At 44.7% G+C, this 16182-nt stretch overlaps 2 protein-coding genes across 4 annotated transcripts in view; one reads left to right on the top strand and one right to left on the bottom strand.

Moving 5' to 3' along the window:
* Positions 1-2034, bottom strand: part of mtd (TLD domain-containing protein mustard) — a 171781-nt gene extending 169747 nt beyond the window's left edge. Inside the window, exon 1 of one of the 2 annotated variants that reach the window (XM_075689909.1) lies at positions 1307-2034. In XM_075689909.1, the coding sequence (XP_075546024.1) occupies positions 1307-1377 (71 nt within the window). In that variant the 5' untranslated portion in view covers positions 1378-2034. Of the gene's footprint in view, positions 1-813; positions 942-1306 lie in introns of those variants that run through there. The other variant, XM_075689912.1, reaches the window with a different exon arrangement.
* A 104-nt stretch (positions 2035-2138) lies between these two features.
* RpL7 (ribosomal protein L7) lies at positions 2139-15543 on the top strand. Of its 2 annotated transcripts, none has more exons than XM_075689915.1 (6): positions 2139-2279; positions 2504-2624; positions 2714-2880; positions 4659-4796; positions 8339-8448; positions 15288-15543. In XM_075689915.1, the coding sequence occupies exons 1-6, from the start codon at positions 2269-2271 to the stop codon at positions 15494-15496; spliced, it is 756 nt and encodes a 251-aa protein (XP_075546030.1). In that variant the 5' UTR covers positions 2139-2268; the 3' UTR covers positions 15497-15543. The 2 variants fall into 2 exon arrangements, with proteins under 2 accessions (XP_075546030.1, XP_075546029.1); XM_075689914.1 differs by lacking the exon at positions 2139-2279 and adding an exon at positions 2327-2355.
* The last annotated feature ends 639 nt before the right edge of the window (positions 15544-16182 follow it).

The following is a 16182-nucleotide window of genomic DNA, read 5'->3' as shown; positions in this document are numbered from 1 at the left end:
CAAGATATAAATTGCACAGAACAGCATCGGAGCAGTGTGGGCGCGAAAATGACAAAACCCAATACAATTAAGAAAGAGAAAATGCGACGGTGGTGCTACAGCTTGTGCTGAGCTTAAAAAAAAAAAATACCTGCTTGCGGCGAAAAAAAAAAAAAAAAGGCGGGGGGGGGGGGCAGAAACAAACTGTCCGTCCGTGAAGAACGAAACGATACACAAAGAAGTGCGTGCGCATGGCGCAATTTAGCAAACGGAAACCAAATGTAACCCAACATGCATTAAATCGTACTTAATTGTATGAGGTGTGACTGTAAATGAGAAGCTCGAGATATGTTAGGTTTGCGTTGATATCTGACCCTTATTCGCAACGGGGAAGACATTCGATCCGTGCCACAATTTTATATATAAATGTTATATTACAAAGTATATAAATGTTCCTCTAACGTCACCGTGGCACGTCTCCCACCACAATTGTAGTTTTTTGGTAGCGAAAAATTCGTATGAGCGACTGTTTTGGATTCAGGACAGGAACGAACAAGCGCACGCTACGTATATAGTATATTCAGCAGATGTGTGCCGTTATATATCCTGAGCAGGGCAAATAGTTTGACACAAAACTTACGTTTTCCTATAGTTATATATATATAAAAAGAAGCACGCAGGCTTTAACCGCAACTGTTACCATTAAGAAAACAAGACAGAAAACGCCGATGTGGAAAGCGAAAGTCTGCATCACAAAAAAGTACACACAAAAAAGCATGCTTGATGGTCAGAGCGTGTATTTCGCTCTACAGAAAGCTTCGCCGCAATGCTCACCGATCAGCGGAGGAAGACATCATCCCCGATGAAACCGAAACGCACTGGCCCTGGCTCAAAGGTGCAGCGGCGGCGGGGCGTCATATTTATCGCGCCCAAGTCGCAGCACCAGCCAGGGCACGACACCACACAATGGGCAAGATGGCTCGCGACACTTTGGAATGACACTTCGTTGTCTTTTTCCTCACTTTCGTTTTCGCCGCCTCAGTGCGCGATGCTTGGGTGTCCTGCCTCAGAACTCCACTAACCGCGACGCCCGTCAAACGGCGCGACGCCGACGCAGATATCGGACAGAAGCGAAGGAGGGCGCGCGAGGTCTCTAGACTCAGTCATGCGACGGCGACTGGCGTCAACGTCCGGTCATAAAATTAAGCCCCGACATCACCTGGGCCCCCGCGCAGGACCCACCTAGCTCATTAGGCTTACGGCAACGCCGACCCGCGCATAGGAACAGCGTCGATGGAGTAGTGTGTATAAGCGTAATCGTACTTACTGCCAGGACAGGCCAATGCCGTGCAGCCGGTCTCGGAACGATCTTTGACGAGTCGGTCCCGACGACGACATCGTTGTCGCAACTCTGTCGCAGATCACCAGACAATGTTTCTTTTCCGGGTGCCTATCCCTCGAGTCGCTCACGACGATGCACGGAGATCAGCCGCTGCAGCGCCATAGTTTTGAGTGGAGGAGCCGCTGTTACCACCATAATATTTTGCCGGTGACTTGCGACGTCGGCGATCAAGCGTACCCACTCGGGCAAGTGCCTCGTCGCTGTATCGGCTGCTCCGATTCGGGGGCGAAGCCGTCAAGGTCGCGTCGCCGCTGCGCCGACGCACGCAGCATGGAAAGCGGCAGGCGAGGAGCTCTGGCGGCGCCGCGCCGAGGCCGAGCTCGACGACGTTCTCCGAGGCAAGGCGCTCGATGCACGCCAAAATACTACCGATGCGCCTCTTTCTTTTTTCTTTTTACGTGAGCGAACTCCAGGGACGAGCTCAGGTGTGCACAACGCCGCGAAACGCACCGTTATTCAAGCCCGCACTGCGCTAACGGGTGATGGAGAGCAACGGAAGAGAAGCGCCAGATAGCGGTCAGCACTGCTGCTGCGCTAATCCGAATGTTTACAATCGCACACCTCCAGCAACAGCCGCATTGCTTTCTATCGTCATCTAAATCGCCATGTTTGTGACAGTTATGACGTCAGTGGCAATGGTGCGCCATCTCTCCGCATAGAAACGTACCGTGGCGTTTATTATTGCTAGATGTACGGCTATAGCCTCAGACGTAGCTTCCAAGATATCCTACCAGAGAAAAGGAAAGCAACCCTGGCGCTGCATAGGAAATCTCGGAAGCCATAGTTTTGGAGTTTTCGCTTAACTTTGTTTCTGTCGATTGCCACTGGGGCACTCGAGTTCCCGTCGGCGCCATTGATCCCCGGATGTGTTCTTTTCCGAGGTAGCCATGGCACCGACGTAAGTACGACCGTTTCTACTTGGAAAATCGGGCTACATCGTGCTCAAATATTGTTTTAAATATGTCATCGGCGTTGTACGTGAACTTAGAGATTTGTTGAAAATGTATTTGTCGTTATTTATTTCCCAAACTGTACCGAATTCTTATAAAAACTGCACTCCGCAACAGTGTCGTCGGCCATGCATTGAGCGGTATGTGCAACGCGTGCATTTTGTTTGTGCAGCACGACAGCCAAACCTGAAAAACAAAAGCTTCCGGAGGTCCCGGAAACCCTTCTCAAGCGCCGCAAGCAGCGTGCCATCTCTAAAGTTAAACAGCTCGAAAATGCTATCAAGCAGAGGAAGGTGAGAGGCCGCGTCGTGTGTCTTATTGATACCGCATCGTGTGTGGGCTGTCGTCGCTTTGACAGTCACTTGCGTGTTTTCCTCTACAGGCCAAGCGTGCCAAGCGCCTCGAAATATTCAAGAGGGCCGAGCAGTACGTGAAGGAGTACAGGAGACAAGAGCGCGACACCATCCGCCTGAAGCGTGTGGCTAGGAACAAGGGCAACTTCTACGTTCCGGCGGAGCCTAAACTGGCTGTCGTCATCCGTATCAGGGGGTAGGGACGCCACAGGCGAAACCTTCGTACTGTCTATCCAAGCTGTGTTGCTTGTTTAGTACTATCCTTGAAGTTTCCTGTGACACGGGTTTTCTTGATTCTGTGAAAGACTGCACAGTATCTCGCGTATCTTACTTTACTGGTACCATATTAAGGTGTCGATGGTTTGAGCGCACATTGCAGAAATGAGTCTCCGTTTCATTTTTCATTCTTTTTTTTTATCTATGTACCAAATGTCGTTTAGTCCCTAAACAGAAAGCAGATAATCACTGTTGGCATCGTTTCTTGTTGCTGTTTGAGCAGCACGCGATTTGTACTTCCGTATGGACAGCAAATGCAAAAAGGTAGCATAGGCATGTACTTTGCAAGTGACATCAACTTCTACTTGTCAGCTGTGAATTTGCATCGAAAGTTGTCCCATACAGATTTCTGTATTGGAAGCTTTGCTGCAGATTGCTTGGTTAGATATTTCAGGGAGACACTCTTTGATTTGATTACTGGGACAGAAGAGAAGAAATGAGGGTCGTGAGCATTAACTAGGGTGTGATAGAGACATCCTCCAAGTTTGTGAACGCTAACTGTATGATGCCTTTCAAATGGCCACAGTAACCTACAGCTTAGGCAGCACGTTTTACTACAGCTAAAGATTAGAGCTATGTCTCGTGTCTGGCCAGAACTGTGCTGAGACCGATCTCCCAAAATCTTGCAAGGGTGAAACTATCTCTGAAAGTGATTGTCCGAGAATACAACCCCTGGCTGGCAACACACTGGTGGTTGCTGGAAACGGCAGGGGGGGCAGCGCTGTGCCAGTATGTCCCAAAGTAAGAGTTTTTCTTTGAAAAAGGTGAATTTAGCATAGCATATAGCTTCAGTGACCAGCACGCAGCCATATACAAATCCACTTCTGTTTTATCTACTGCAGTGGCTGCTTCTGTAGAAATTGTCTTGGTAAGTCTTCAAACTTGGCTGGTAGGAAGGTTCAATTTTCACACATTCAGCTTTACAAAGATGCTATGATGTGGATGATTCCCACTTTGAAGCAGCAATTTTGCTGCTGGAAAGCAGTCTAGGTCATTCCCACACCTGTTTGGCCTCGTTCACAAAGCTGTTTCCTGCTCAGTCACCAGCGCTAGCTTACGTTCAGGGAGAGGATTTTCGAGCTGTTGTGTCAACTACTGGCTACTGATACCTATTGGAAACTAACCTAGCTGGAAGCTCCTAAGTGCCGCCACCAAGAGCTCGTCCACTGCCCACACGCACACACACCAGTTCGCAAGTTTGCATGTTTATACGGTTTTATAACCCCTTCAGTGTCGTGTTTTCGAAGGTGATGCACCTCCAGTGTCTTTTTTTTCCCCCAGATGTTATAGAACAGACCCCATGGTTTATTTGTGCAGAAATGAGAAAATTACATGGATAATAGCAAATGCGCTCTTCATGTGGTCCTCTCATTCCTATCTGACAATAGAAACGTCAGTAGGAACATGGCGAGACAAAAATGTGGAAACGTACCAGTGTGTGAGTGACACTGAAAGGGTTTAAAAATCTTCAGAGCTAAAAGAATGGGTACTTGCATTGCTTGTGGAATGACTACACAAAATTTTCCAGACTGTTGTCTAATGTGTCACCACTGTGGGAACATGTAAGCTCACTGTGGGAACATTAAGCTGACTGGTGCATGAGACCTCAAGCACCTATTTGTGATGCCAAGATGTGATCTGTAGGGATTAGGTCAGTGAAGAGTTCACACTTGTCAACTTTGGCCCGTGTGTATGCAGTGTCAACGGTGTGAGCCCCAAGCCTAGGAAAGTGCTGCAGCTGTTGCGCCTGCGTCAGATCAACAACGCCACCTTTGTCAAGCTCAACAAAGCCACCCTCAACATGCTGAGGATTGCTGAGCCTTACATCGCCTGGGGGTGAGTGTTTGCAGCTTGTTCAGTCCTCTTCCATCGTTTTCTGCAGACTTCTGTTTGATATCTTCACAAAGCAAGATGCACTTCTTAACCTGGAAAAATAAAATGCTTGTTTAGCAAGGCTGAGGGGAAAAAATGTGTGCATCTGGGGTAGAACAGGTTTCCAAAATCATGCTGAAGTTCCCTTGACAATTGGAATGATTACACTTGCCTTCTCAGTGCCGAGATGACACCAGAATGACAACTTCTGTTGCAAAGTGCTTGTAACATACTTGCCAATGCTTGCCAAGGATGGTCAAATGTCTCTTGCTTTGTGAACTTATTCACTTGTTTTTGCAGCTGCATCAGTCGCAGACTGTTCACTGCTCATGCATGGTTAATTTTGTTGTGCGCAGTGCAAGCTTGTCTGGCTGCATAATCCTGTTATTTTTCAACACTTGTAGATACATCTATGGGCCTCATGCTAAATGCTAGTATTGATATTGTAGATGTCTTGGAAGTCGGCACGGGTATCTGAATGCCACTGCATCACGCTCTAGTAAGCGTCGGTTGTCTGTTGGATTAGTAGACAGTGTGACAGCACTTGCATTTCCTCCTCCTTTTTTCATTATATGTTGGCGGGTATGTGATAAAATGTTGAATGAAATCTTATGAGCTATCAAGTTTCGTGCACAACATAGATGCGAGTTCCTGTGATGTATATGTTACTAGTGTGGTGAAGAGGAAGACGAAGAAGGCGCTCTTGTGTCGGCTGTGCGTGCGATCAGCGTTCGTCTACTGCCAGTGCAACAAGACTGTGCCTAGTGCCTTATAATAAATCATCATATTACACTAGGATTAATATGTGTCCCTAAAGAGAACTGTTTTGTCTTCAATGTTAAGAAAATCTCTAGTTTACTGGTACTTCATGGTTGTGAGATTTGTGATCCCGTACTTCTGTTGTGTATTCGGTGCACTGTCCCTTAACCAGCCAGTAGCTAACAAAACTGGCTTGGTCAGAAAAACGTGCGTAAATCAAATGGGCGCACGAGAGCTCTCTTCATTTCTCATTCAGGGACTTGGAGAAAGTTGCACATTGCTGGACATTGTTCTGCCTACCTGTCAATCAGTGCATTCATATAAATTGACCGTGAGAGTACCGTATTTATTTGAATCTAGACTGGCGCCAATTCTAAGCCGACCACCGAAAGTCTGAAGCGAGGGGGGGAACTTGCTTCATATTTAGGCCGAATAAAAATGGAGGACGACATTCACAATATGAAGACTGCATTTATAGAATATGAGCATGCCGAGCTCATTCTACGTCATCACTTTTGTGGTCTGGTAAATGCCATCCTTGTTCCAGTGCACGTGAAAAGCATCTCCCATTGCCCGCCCCCTCCAATGACTGGCGCTTTTCTCATTGATGCTGAAGCCTCGGCCGGCTTGAACGTTTGACGTTGCCTCTGCGGCTAGCACAACTTCCTATAGTGGCATTGCCTGCTTAGTGCCATTACAATACTACGTCGCTCACGTAGCTACTGGTGCAGCCAATAGCAGCTGTGATACTGACTTGTTTAGATTGCGCTAGGTATACACCATATTTGTCGTGTAAAACTGGCGCATTTCTTAAAAATCCTCGAATCTAAGCCAACCGTAAAATTTGATATATGATTATTTGAAAAAACTATCAACATAGATTCGAATAGATATGGTATTAAATTATAAATTGGTGGTACTATGGCATGTTAAAGGTTTCTTTTTATGTTTTACTTTGGGAAGAGCTTGGATTCATGTTGCAATGTGCTTGTTTGTAGTAGTATTTCAGCATAGAGGAAAGGGAAAAATACCAGGAGGGAGTGTAACATAGTAACAGTGAAGCTGTACAGGTTTTCTTAAAGGAGCGCCCCTCACCAGGTCTGGCCATATTGAGCTGACAAGCCCCGTGCGTACAATGCTCACGAACAGTCATGTCTGCTAAGTATATCGAATATTGGGGGGAAAAAAAACGGCAGCTCGCTGGGCAATAGAAAACTGGTCACAATTAACGGCACCTAACCACAGATTTAAAGTGGACAAAATTGATGCATTATACGCCACTCTGAATCATACCACTAGTTTGTGAGTAGGACTACTGCAAAATCCTCGTAAAAATCGCATCAGTTCCATGTAAGCTGTAAATTTAAATATCATATTTGTCGATTGTAAGTTTTCCTGTATTCTCGTGAAAAGAAATGACAGGCCCTAAATCTGCTTCCTAGAATCACTACAGTACGTTTTCTCATAAAAGCATTTCTACATTTTACATGTACTTCAAAAGCTCCTTCAGTCATGTATTACTATCGGCTGATGATGAGTGACCCATCATAATTACATAATGATTAAATAGTCATTTATTTTACAGTCAGTCATGCTACTTCTCATCATTAAGAATATTGAATCACCCCCTCGAATTACATGCACAGGTTAATTATTTGATGCAAGCACTAATACAAGGGGGGAAAAAGATCTCACAATTACTACTGAAATGCACCATTTCAAATGTCCCGTCAAACATGGCAATGCCTTCACTAAAGCGGTCATCTGAAGTGATTTCACTCGGAAGTGAAATGGGTGTACTTTAGGAAAGCATAATGTTCAATTTACTTAAAGCTCAATGTTCATTGTCTATTTCTTGCAACTGCTGCATAGAAACGGCAAAAATAAGTTGCATCCACAAACGGGTACGCCGTGACTGATGAGGATGGGAAATCTGGAGTTAGCCCTGAGCTAAAGTTTCTTACTAAGTCACAAAAATACGTGTAAATGAATGCTTATGGGGAAAACTGCCCTCCACATAGTGGGCTAGTGGTAACCTTTGTCCACATAGCGCAATGCAGACTCTCTTCCATGACACTTCGGGTAATGTAATGACGACATTGCCGACATTGCTGTCCACATGCGTTAGCAGCACTTGTGAGTTGAGGCACCTTTTTTTTGTGTAATATCCGGCAAGTGAAAACAAGCAGTTAGTGGCACCTTTTCAAACCTCTCCGAGTGTGATGGCATCACTGAGTGAACACAAAACAGGCAGAATAAATCATAGATGATAATCTAGAATGCTTGTTTTAACAGTGAAGCTGTATACGTCTACTGTCCAAGGAAATTTTCGTGTCGTTGTGGTAAGCGAAAAATACGTGGGCTGATCCCGGAGATAGTGCAATGCCAAGCCGACCCGCGGTGGCAGTGAAGCAGGCGTTAGCACTCCCCGTAAGTGGACCAATCCCGAAGATAGTGCAATACCGGCCCGACCCGTGGCGGAGGTGCAGTTCGCCATTAAGGGGCCCACATACACAGCTTTGCTGTTCATCCCTCTTCACAGAGTGGAAAGGCACCGAAATTTTTGTCACCTATCAGGGTGGTGTTGTAAGTCATTGTACCAAGCCTTTGTTCATATAGCTGGTTATGCATATGTTAATGTTCATTGTATTGTGAAGGTCTTCGGACATTGCATCATTCAAACTTTGTTTCTTCACGACCTACCTCTGCTGTGGCACATGAAATATTTTTATGCATTCTACTCACAGCTACCCCAACTTGAAGACTGTGCGGGAGATGATCTACAAGAGAGGGTTCGGACGCCTGGATGACCGCAGGGTGGCCTTGTCTGACAACTCTGTCATCGAGAAGCGCCTTGGTCAGTCATTATTTCTACTTTCAAAAACTTGGCATTCTTTTGTTGCACAGTTACCATGTTTATTTTATATCTATAATAAATCTTCCTGAAGAGGGCTGCATATTTTTTAGCTACATAATGAGGTCATCATATGCAGGATATAAGCAGTAAGGTAGTTTGCTTGGACGAGCAATAAATATAAAGATTTGTCACTTTTGGTCAAGATCGTTTGTGTTAATATCTGCACAACACAGTGCTAGATGTCAGCAGTTCCAAATGGATGCATATAATATGATATAAATGTGCCAAAGCAGTGTCACGCTGAATGCATGATGATGTCAAAGCAAACTGTTGCACTAAGTACCCAACCTGGTGGCTGCTCATCCACACAGTGTAGAGCTTTCTACAAATACTGGAGACGCCCATGCTAGTGAGGCTGCAATAAGGTTTTGGGACAAACCCCCTAGGAGGATGGTACACGGAAAAAGGAAAGTTCAGTCAAATTAAGGTGTAATTTGGTGCAGCTGTTGATTGCTGTTATGGCCACAGTGGCTTGGTCACTTGCAGGTCACTGTTTACGACATGTGCCAAATTTAGGCTGCAGTGAGCATTTTCTTCACGTGAACTTTAGAAGGAACTGTGCATAAGTTCAGAAAATCGCATTGTTCTGGTGTGATGCCATCAGAAATCGAAAGATCAGCTTCAGGAGATCCCATTTTAATGCAGATTGCACAGCTGTCTGTTGACACAGCGCCATATTTTTTCAGGCAAAAAGAATTGAACTAAAGAAAGAAAGGCAGAACAAGCGTTGCACTTGTGTATCGTGGACACATGGTGCAAAGGGAATGCCACTAATGATGCAGATATTAAGCACTAGTGTGCATGTTTTGCCTGAATTTGGGTGGTAGCAAGCAACCCTTTCGACCGCCTCGCGTGCAAGAGGTCCGTGGTTCGAATGCCGGTGCCGGCAATTTTCCACCGGATTAAAAAAAAAAAAAAAAAATCCGCGTGTTGATAAAATTGCACAAACAGGCCTGGAGTGTGGCCTGATCCCGGTGACCAGAACCGGTAACGCACTCCCTCACCAGAGCAGGATTGGCCACCCTGGTGCAGTACTTGGCCACAACCTCCTATGAACACAACAATCAAACCCCGGCCCTCAGTCCCCAGCAGCTGCGAAGCAACTGACCACGGCGGCGGTCAGACCTGCGACGCAGCAGAGGGTGCTAAGAATCACTGGCTCCGGACAGGCCGCCATTGGAATATGAACCTGGCAACGTTTAACGCTAGAACGTTATCTAGTGAGGCGAGTCTAGCAGTGCTATTGGAGGAATTGGAGGGCAGTAAATGGGATATAATAGGGCTCAGTGAAGTTAGGAGGCCGAAAGAAGCATATACAGTGCTAAATAGCGGGCACGTCCTGTGCTACCGGGGCTTAGCGGATAGAAGAGAACTAGGAGTCTGATTCCTGATTAATAAGAATATAGCTGGTAACATACAGGAATTCTATAGCATTAACGAGAGGGTGGCAGGTCTTGTTGTGAAACTTAATAAGAGGTACAAAATGAAGATTGTACAGGTCTACGCCCCTACATCCAGTCATGATGACCAGGAAGTCGAAAGCTTCTATGAAGACGTGGAATCGGCGGTGGGGAGAGTGAAAACTAAATACACTATACTAATGGGCGACTTTAATGCCAAGGTAGGCAAGAAGCAGGCTGGAGACAAGGCAGTGGGTGAATATGGCATAGGCACTAGGAATAGCAGGGGAGAGTTATTAGTAGAGTTTGCGGAACAGAATAATATGAGGATAATGAATACCTTCTTCCGCAAGCGGGATAGCCGAAAGTGGACGTGGAGGAGCCCGAACGGCGAGACTAGAAATGAAATAGACCTCATACTCTGCGCTAACCCTGGCATCATACAAGATGTGGACGTGCTCGGCAAGGTGCGCTTCAGTGACCACAGGATGGTAAGAACTCGAATTAGCCTAGACCTGAGGAGGGAACGGAAGAAACTGGTACATAAGAAGCCGATCAATGGGTTAGCGGTAAGAGGGAAAATAGAGGAATTCCAGATCAAGTTACAGAACAGGTATTCAGCTTTGACTCAGGAAGAGGACCTTAGTGTTGAAGCAATGAACGACAATCTTGTGGGCATCATTAAGGAGTGTGCAATGGAAGTCGGTGGTAACTCCGTTAGGCAGAATACCAGCAAACTATCGCAGGAGACGAAAGATCTGATCAAGAAGCGCCAATGTATGAAAGCATCTAACCCTACAGCTAGAATAGAACTGGCAGAACTTTCGAAGTTAATCAACAAGCGTAAGACAGCTGACATAAGGAAGTATAATATGCATAGAATTGAACATGCTCTCAGGAGCGGAGGAAGCCTAAAAACAGTGAAGAAGTAAATAGGAATTGGCAAGAATCAGATGTATGCGTTAAGAGACAAAGCCGGCAATATCATTACTAATATGGATGAGATAGTTCAAGTGGCTGAGGAGTTCTATAGAGATTTATACAGTACCAGTGGCACGCACGACGATAATGGAAGAGAAAATAGTCTAGAGGAATTCGAAATCCCGAAGGTAACAGCGGAAGAAGTAAAGAAAGCCTTAGGAGATATGCAAAGGGGGAAGGCAGCTGGGGAGGATCAGGTAACAGCAGATTTGTTGAAGGATGGTGGACAGATTGTTCTAGAGAAACTGGCCACCCTGTATACGCAATGCCTCATGACCTCGAGCGTACCGGAATCTTGGAAGAACGCTAACATAATCCTAATCCATAAGAAAGGGGACGCCAAAGACTTGAAAAATTATAGACCGATCAGCTTACTGTCCGTTGCCTACAAAGTATTTACTAAGGTAATTGCAAATAGAATCAGGAACACCTTAGACTTCTGTCAACCAAAGGACCAGGCAGGATTCCGTAAAGGCTACTCAACAATAGACCATATTCACACTATCAATCAAGTGATAGAGAAATGTGCAGAATATAAGCAACCGTTGTATATAGCTTTCATTGATTAGGAGAAAGCGTTTGATTCAGTCGAAACCTCAGCAGTCATGGAGGCATTACGGAATCAGGGTGTAGATGAGCCATATATAAAAATACTGCAAGATATCTATAGCGGCTCCACAGCCACCGTAGTCCTCCATAAAGCAAGCAACAAAATCCCAATAAAGAAAGGCGTCAGGCAGGGAGATACGATATCTCCAATGCTATTCACAGCGTGTTTACAGGAGGTATTCAGAGACCTGGATTGGGAAGAATTGGGGATAAAAGTTAATGGAGAATACCTTAGTAACTTGCGATTCGCTGATGATATTGCCTTGCTTAGTAACTCAGGGGACCAATTGCAATGCATGCTCACTGACCTGGAGAGGCAAAGCAGAAGAGTGGGTCTAAAGATTAATATGCAGAAAACTAAAGTAATGCTTAACAGTCTCGGGAGAGAACAGCAATTTACAATAGGCAGCGAGGCACTGGAAGTCGTAAGGGAATACATCTACTTAGGGCAGGTAGTGACGGCGGATCCGGATCATGAGACTGAAATAATCAGAAGAATAAGAATGGGCTGGAGTGCGTTTGGCAGGCATTCCCAAATCATGAACAGCACGTTGCCGTTATCCCTCAAGAGAAAAGTATATAATAGCTGTGTCTTACCAGTACTCACCTACGGGGCAGAAACCTGGAGGCTTACGAAAAGGGTTCTACTCAAATTGAGGACGACACAACGAGCTATGGAAAGAAGAATGATAGGTGTAACATTAAGGGATAAGAAAAGAGCAGATTGGGTGAGGGAACAAACGCGAGTTAATGACATCTTAGTTGAAATCAAGAAAAATAAATGGGCATGGGCAGGACATGTAATGAGGAGGGAAGATAACCGATGGTCATTAAGGGTTACGGACTGGATTCCAAGGGAAGGGAAGCGTAGCAGGGGGCGGCAGAAAGTCAGGTGGGCGGATGAGATTAAGAAGTTTGCAGGGACGGCATGGCCACAATTAGTACATGACCGGGGTTGTTGGAGAAGTATGGGAGAGGCCTTTGCCCTGCAGTGGGCGTAACCAGGCTGATGATGATGATGATGAAGCAACCCTTTTGTTCTTGCTGCAGCAATGCATTTGACAGTTTTGGCTGTTGCATAATCAGTGCACTGTCCCTTAACCAGCCAGTAGCTAACAAAACTGGCTTGGTCAGAAAAATGTGCACAAATCAAATTGGTGCGTGAGAGCTCTCTCTGTTCCTCACCCATGGACTTAGGGAAAGTCGCATATTGCCAGACATTTTTTCTGCATGTATTAATTGGCCCGGTCATTGAATTGGCCCTCCTGGCTAGCTCACATTCTCACAGTAACTCAAGGTAGAATGACTTCTGTATGTACACTCGAACCTCAATACAGTCGCCGACAGATTTTTCGGACTCCAAAAATTCAGACTTGATGAATATTTAGAACTTCATAGATGCATTTTCAGGGTTCTCGTAGAGCTGATAAATTTTTGTGACCGATTTTTCGGACGAATTTAGGTCCCAAAGTTAATTTTCTGGACTAAATTGCTCATTCCGAGCCACACTATCTGATCTTGAGGGCCGCTATGCTGTATTTTCCGCTGGTTTGGATTTTATTGGCCTATCGCGCCCCGTACACTGTGTGCTTTAGGTATGAGTGAAAGTGTGTGAGGGTGAGACAAGACGGTGACTTCACTTAATTCATACCGCAGAGAAGATATCGTCGACGTATGTGGCATGAAACCGTATCATTCATAGCCGACTGCTGAATTTATCAAAATGAATCTTCCTCATCCAGATGAGCTTTTTTCGATTGCCCAATAGTTCGGAAAATTCTGCAGCGCCTTTCCGAGTAAGAAAAATCTATTGGCGACTACTTATTTGCATTAAAGGTTGAATTTCAATATAATGAAGCAAATTGCTGATCTTACCAGCTTCGTTATATTGAGGTTTAACCTTGTTCGCTTTGAAACAATAAAAGTTAATATTCACACAAGCATATATTTTTAATGTTTTATCTAAAGAGAGTAGACAATAACAAATCTTGAAGTCCCACAGTGGACACACAAAAATAGAGCACAATAGCAGACAGTACAGTGCTATTACGCTTCAACGTCTATTATGAACAGCAACCAGCTAGCTCGACTCGCCATCAAATTGTATCTGAAGAGAGTCTGGTGTCAGTGTACCTCCGTGGCTGAGCAGTGATGAGTTGCCACATTGAAGAGTGCTTTAGCATGTGCTGTACAAGGACTTACTCTATGTGCAGTACCAGAACTATTTGACATACTTGTTTATGTGAAGCAAATGCTCACTGCAGCTTAAACATTGCACATGTAACAGTGATCTGCAAGCAATGCTGGGCAGTATCGAAGGTGCATGTATCTTCGATGCCATCAAATGTCCTAAATATGCTCGCCCTCGCCACATTGCGGCGTCTAGTTGGCGTTTGCTCCTCACTGTCATTATGTACCGTAGAGTGGAGTAGAAAATAATGCAATGAACCATTAGTCATTAAAAGCATTCCGCATCTTCAACGCATCATCACCACTGAGGCTGCGCCGCCATCTGCTAGGTTAAATTCAAACCTCTTTTATACCTCGGCAACGTCTCTGTAGGCCTAACAGCGTCAAAACAGAGCTGATCATAAACAAGGACAAGTCATACCTGGTGTTGCCCTCAGCATGAAGTGAGGCTAAGTGGTCACTGATTTCATCTTTCATTTCTTGCCGTCGAAGTAACAAGCGCGAATTTGAATTGAAGCGGACACATGCAAGGGAGCATGGAGGGGGAAAAAATAGTAGGGAGCATTACGTCATGCAGCCAGTCTTGGCAAGTGAAAGCTTCGTGAAGCCACAGTGGTGGCCCAACACGTGACCTCTTGCGTCGTGATCACAGAGCAAAGTCTGTATTTGCCAAGGTGTTTGGTAACGAGTACTTGTTATTCGGTGCGTGCTCGGCCGGCAGCTGCTCACATGGAGGAAGGAAAAAGATCTTTTTCGTTTTTTTTCCTTGGTTTTGTTACTGTTTATATGAAGAGCTTCAAATGGGTATTGAAAAAAAAAAAAAAGAAATAAGCCGAGAGTACTAAAACCTACCTCGGGCTCTGACATATACTTTGTGTGCTGACATTTTCACTACGTGTTGGGCCTCCACACACACTGCCTTAATCACATTGCAGTAGGCTCGCTCCCATCTTTTTCCTTCCTCCATGCAAGGGAGCATGCAAAGTGCCATGGCTAGTGGTGTACACATAATATAAAACATCCACAATGTTGCTAGTTGGACAGCACGCATTGTGCTTCTTATACTGTACCTTATACTTTGTAAGCAATTGCTTATTCTATGTGATTTACTTCTACCAAAACATCAATGCTTCTATTCGGAATAATAACTTTCACCAAACATTCCCGTAGTTTTAACCCTTCTTGGGAGTGCTCCAGTGAAGTTTATTTATGAAAGTATTTATGAATGTCACGTTTTTCTCACAAATTTTGTTTGCGCTAAAATTCCACCCATTTGCTATGGGACCATACTTTGGGGACTTTTCATTTTGAACGGACACAGAGGCATACCTGCTTTGAGCACAAGTTCATTCGGAAAAGTTCCAGAAGCTGGAAAAATTGGTAGCAATAATGTCGCTATTAAAAGTATGTTTTCCACAAGCGGTGTGTGCTGAAGGTATAATTTTTTCAAATGTGTGCTATTTGCCTTTCCAATGTTGTGTCTGAGATTCTCAACAAATTTAAGTTCACAGGTTGGCAGGTATGTTATGGGTAATGCTAAAGAGAACCAAAAGAGGAAGCATGAAAGTTACTTATCTAACACATTTGTTATTCATGCAGGCAAGCTGGGCATCATCTGCATTGAGGACCTGATCCATGAGATCTACACAGTGGGGCCGAACTTTAAGAAGGCCAACAACTTCTTGTGGCACTTCAAGCTGAACACACCTCGCGGCGGATGGCGCAAGAAGACCAACCACTACAGCGAGGGTGGGGACTTTGGAAACCGGGAGGACCTCGTCAACCGGCTCCTTCGCAGGATGATTTAAGGCTTTCTACTGCTCCGGGTAATAAAAGAAAAAGGACTCCACACAAACTTGTGTTGGCTTGCCTCATCAATTGTGAATGGGTGGATGCCATCGAAGTAAATGTCACTTGTATTAGTATGCGTGGCAGTAGACGGACTGCCTGTAAATGGAGTTTAGGATGTTGTTCATCTAAGTTGTGTCATTTTCATGTTAAATATTTTACATTGGATGCTAATGCAGATTACTTAATAGTTCTGGTATCAATATTATAGCTGCAAAATTTTGCTTGTTCTGGAGTCAAATTGTAGATTCTAGACAGAGAATGGTAACAGCCTTCATGTTAGAGATTCCTTTCTCTGGCTCTTGCCCCTGCTTTACAGTTTATTACTGTAGTTATTGTTTATGGGACCTCGACATGTGCATACTATATATTGCATTTTAGAATAGACTTCATTGCATGAATAGACTTCTTTCACGTCTGAAGCCACACTACACTTCTCGCATGTTTGGAGCTGTAACACGAAAAGGTAATGCATGATTTAATAATATTTCTGTATTATTAAGCAAGTAATTGAGGCTCCATAACATAATTACTGAGTTGACAGCTTTCCATTCTTGGTATAAAAGCGAGACAAACATTGTGGTACACAAAAAAAAGTACTCTCTCGTCGGCACAAACATGACAAACAACCTTATCATCATTGTTT

Source organism: Dermacentor variabilis, chromosome 4 (genome assembly GCF_050947875.1).
Source record: "Dermacentor variabilis isolate Ectoservices chromosome 4, ASM5094787v1, whole genome shotgun sequence".
Classification (NCBI taxonomy): Eukaryota; Metazoa; Arthropoda; class Arachnida; order Ixodida; family Ixodidae; genus Dermacentor; species Dermacentor variabilis.
This window is presented reverse-complemented; position numbering and strand designations above follow the sequence as displayed.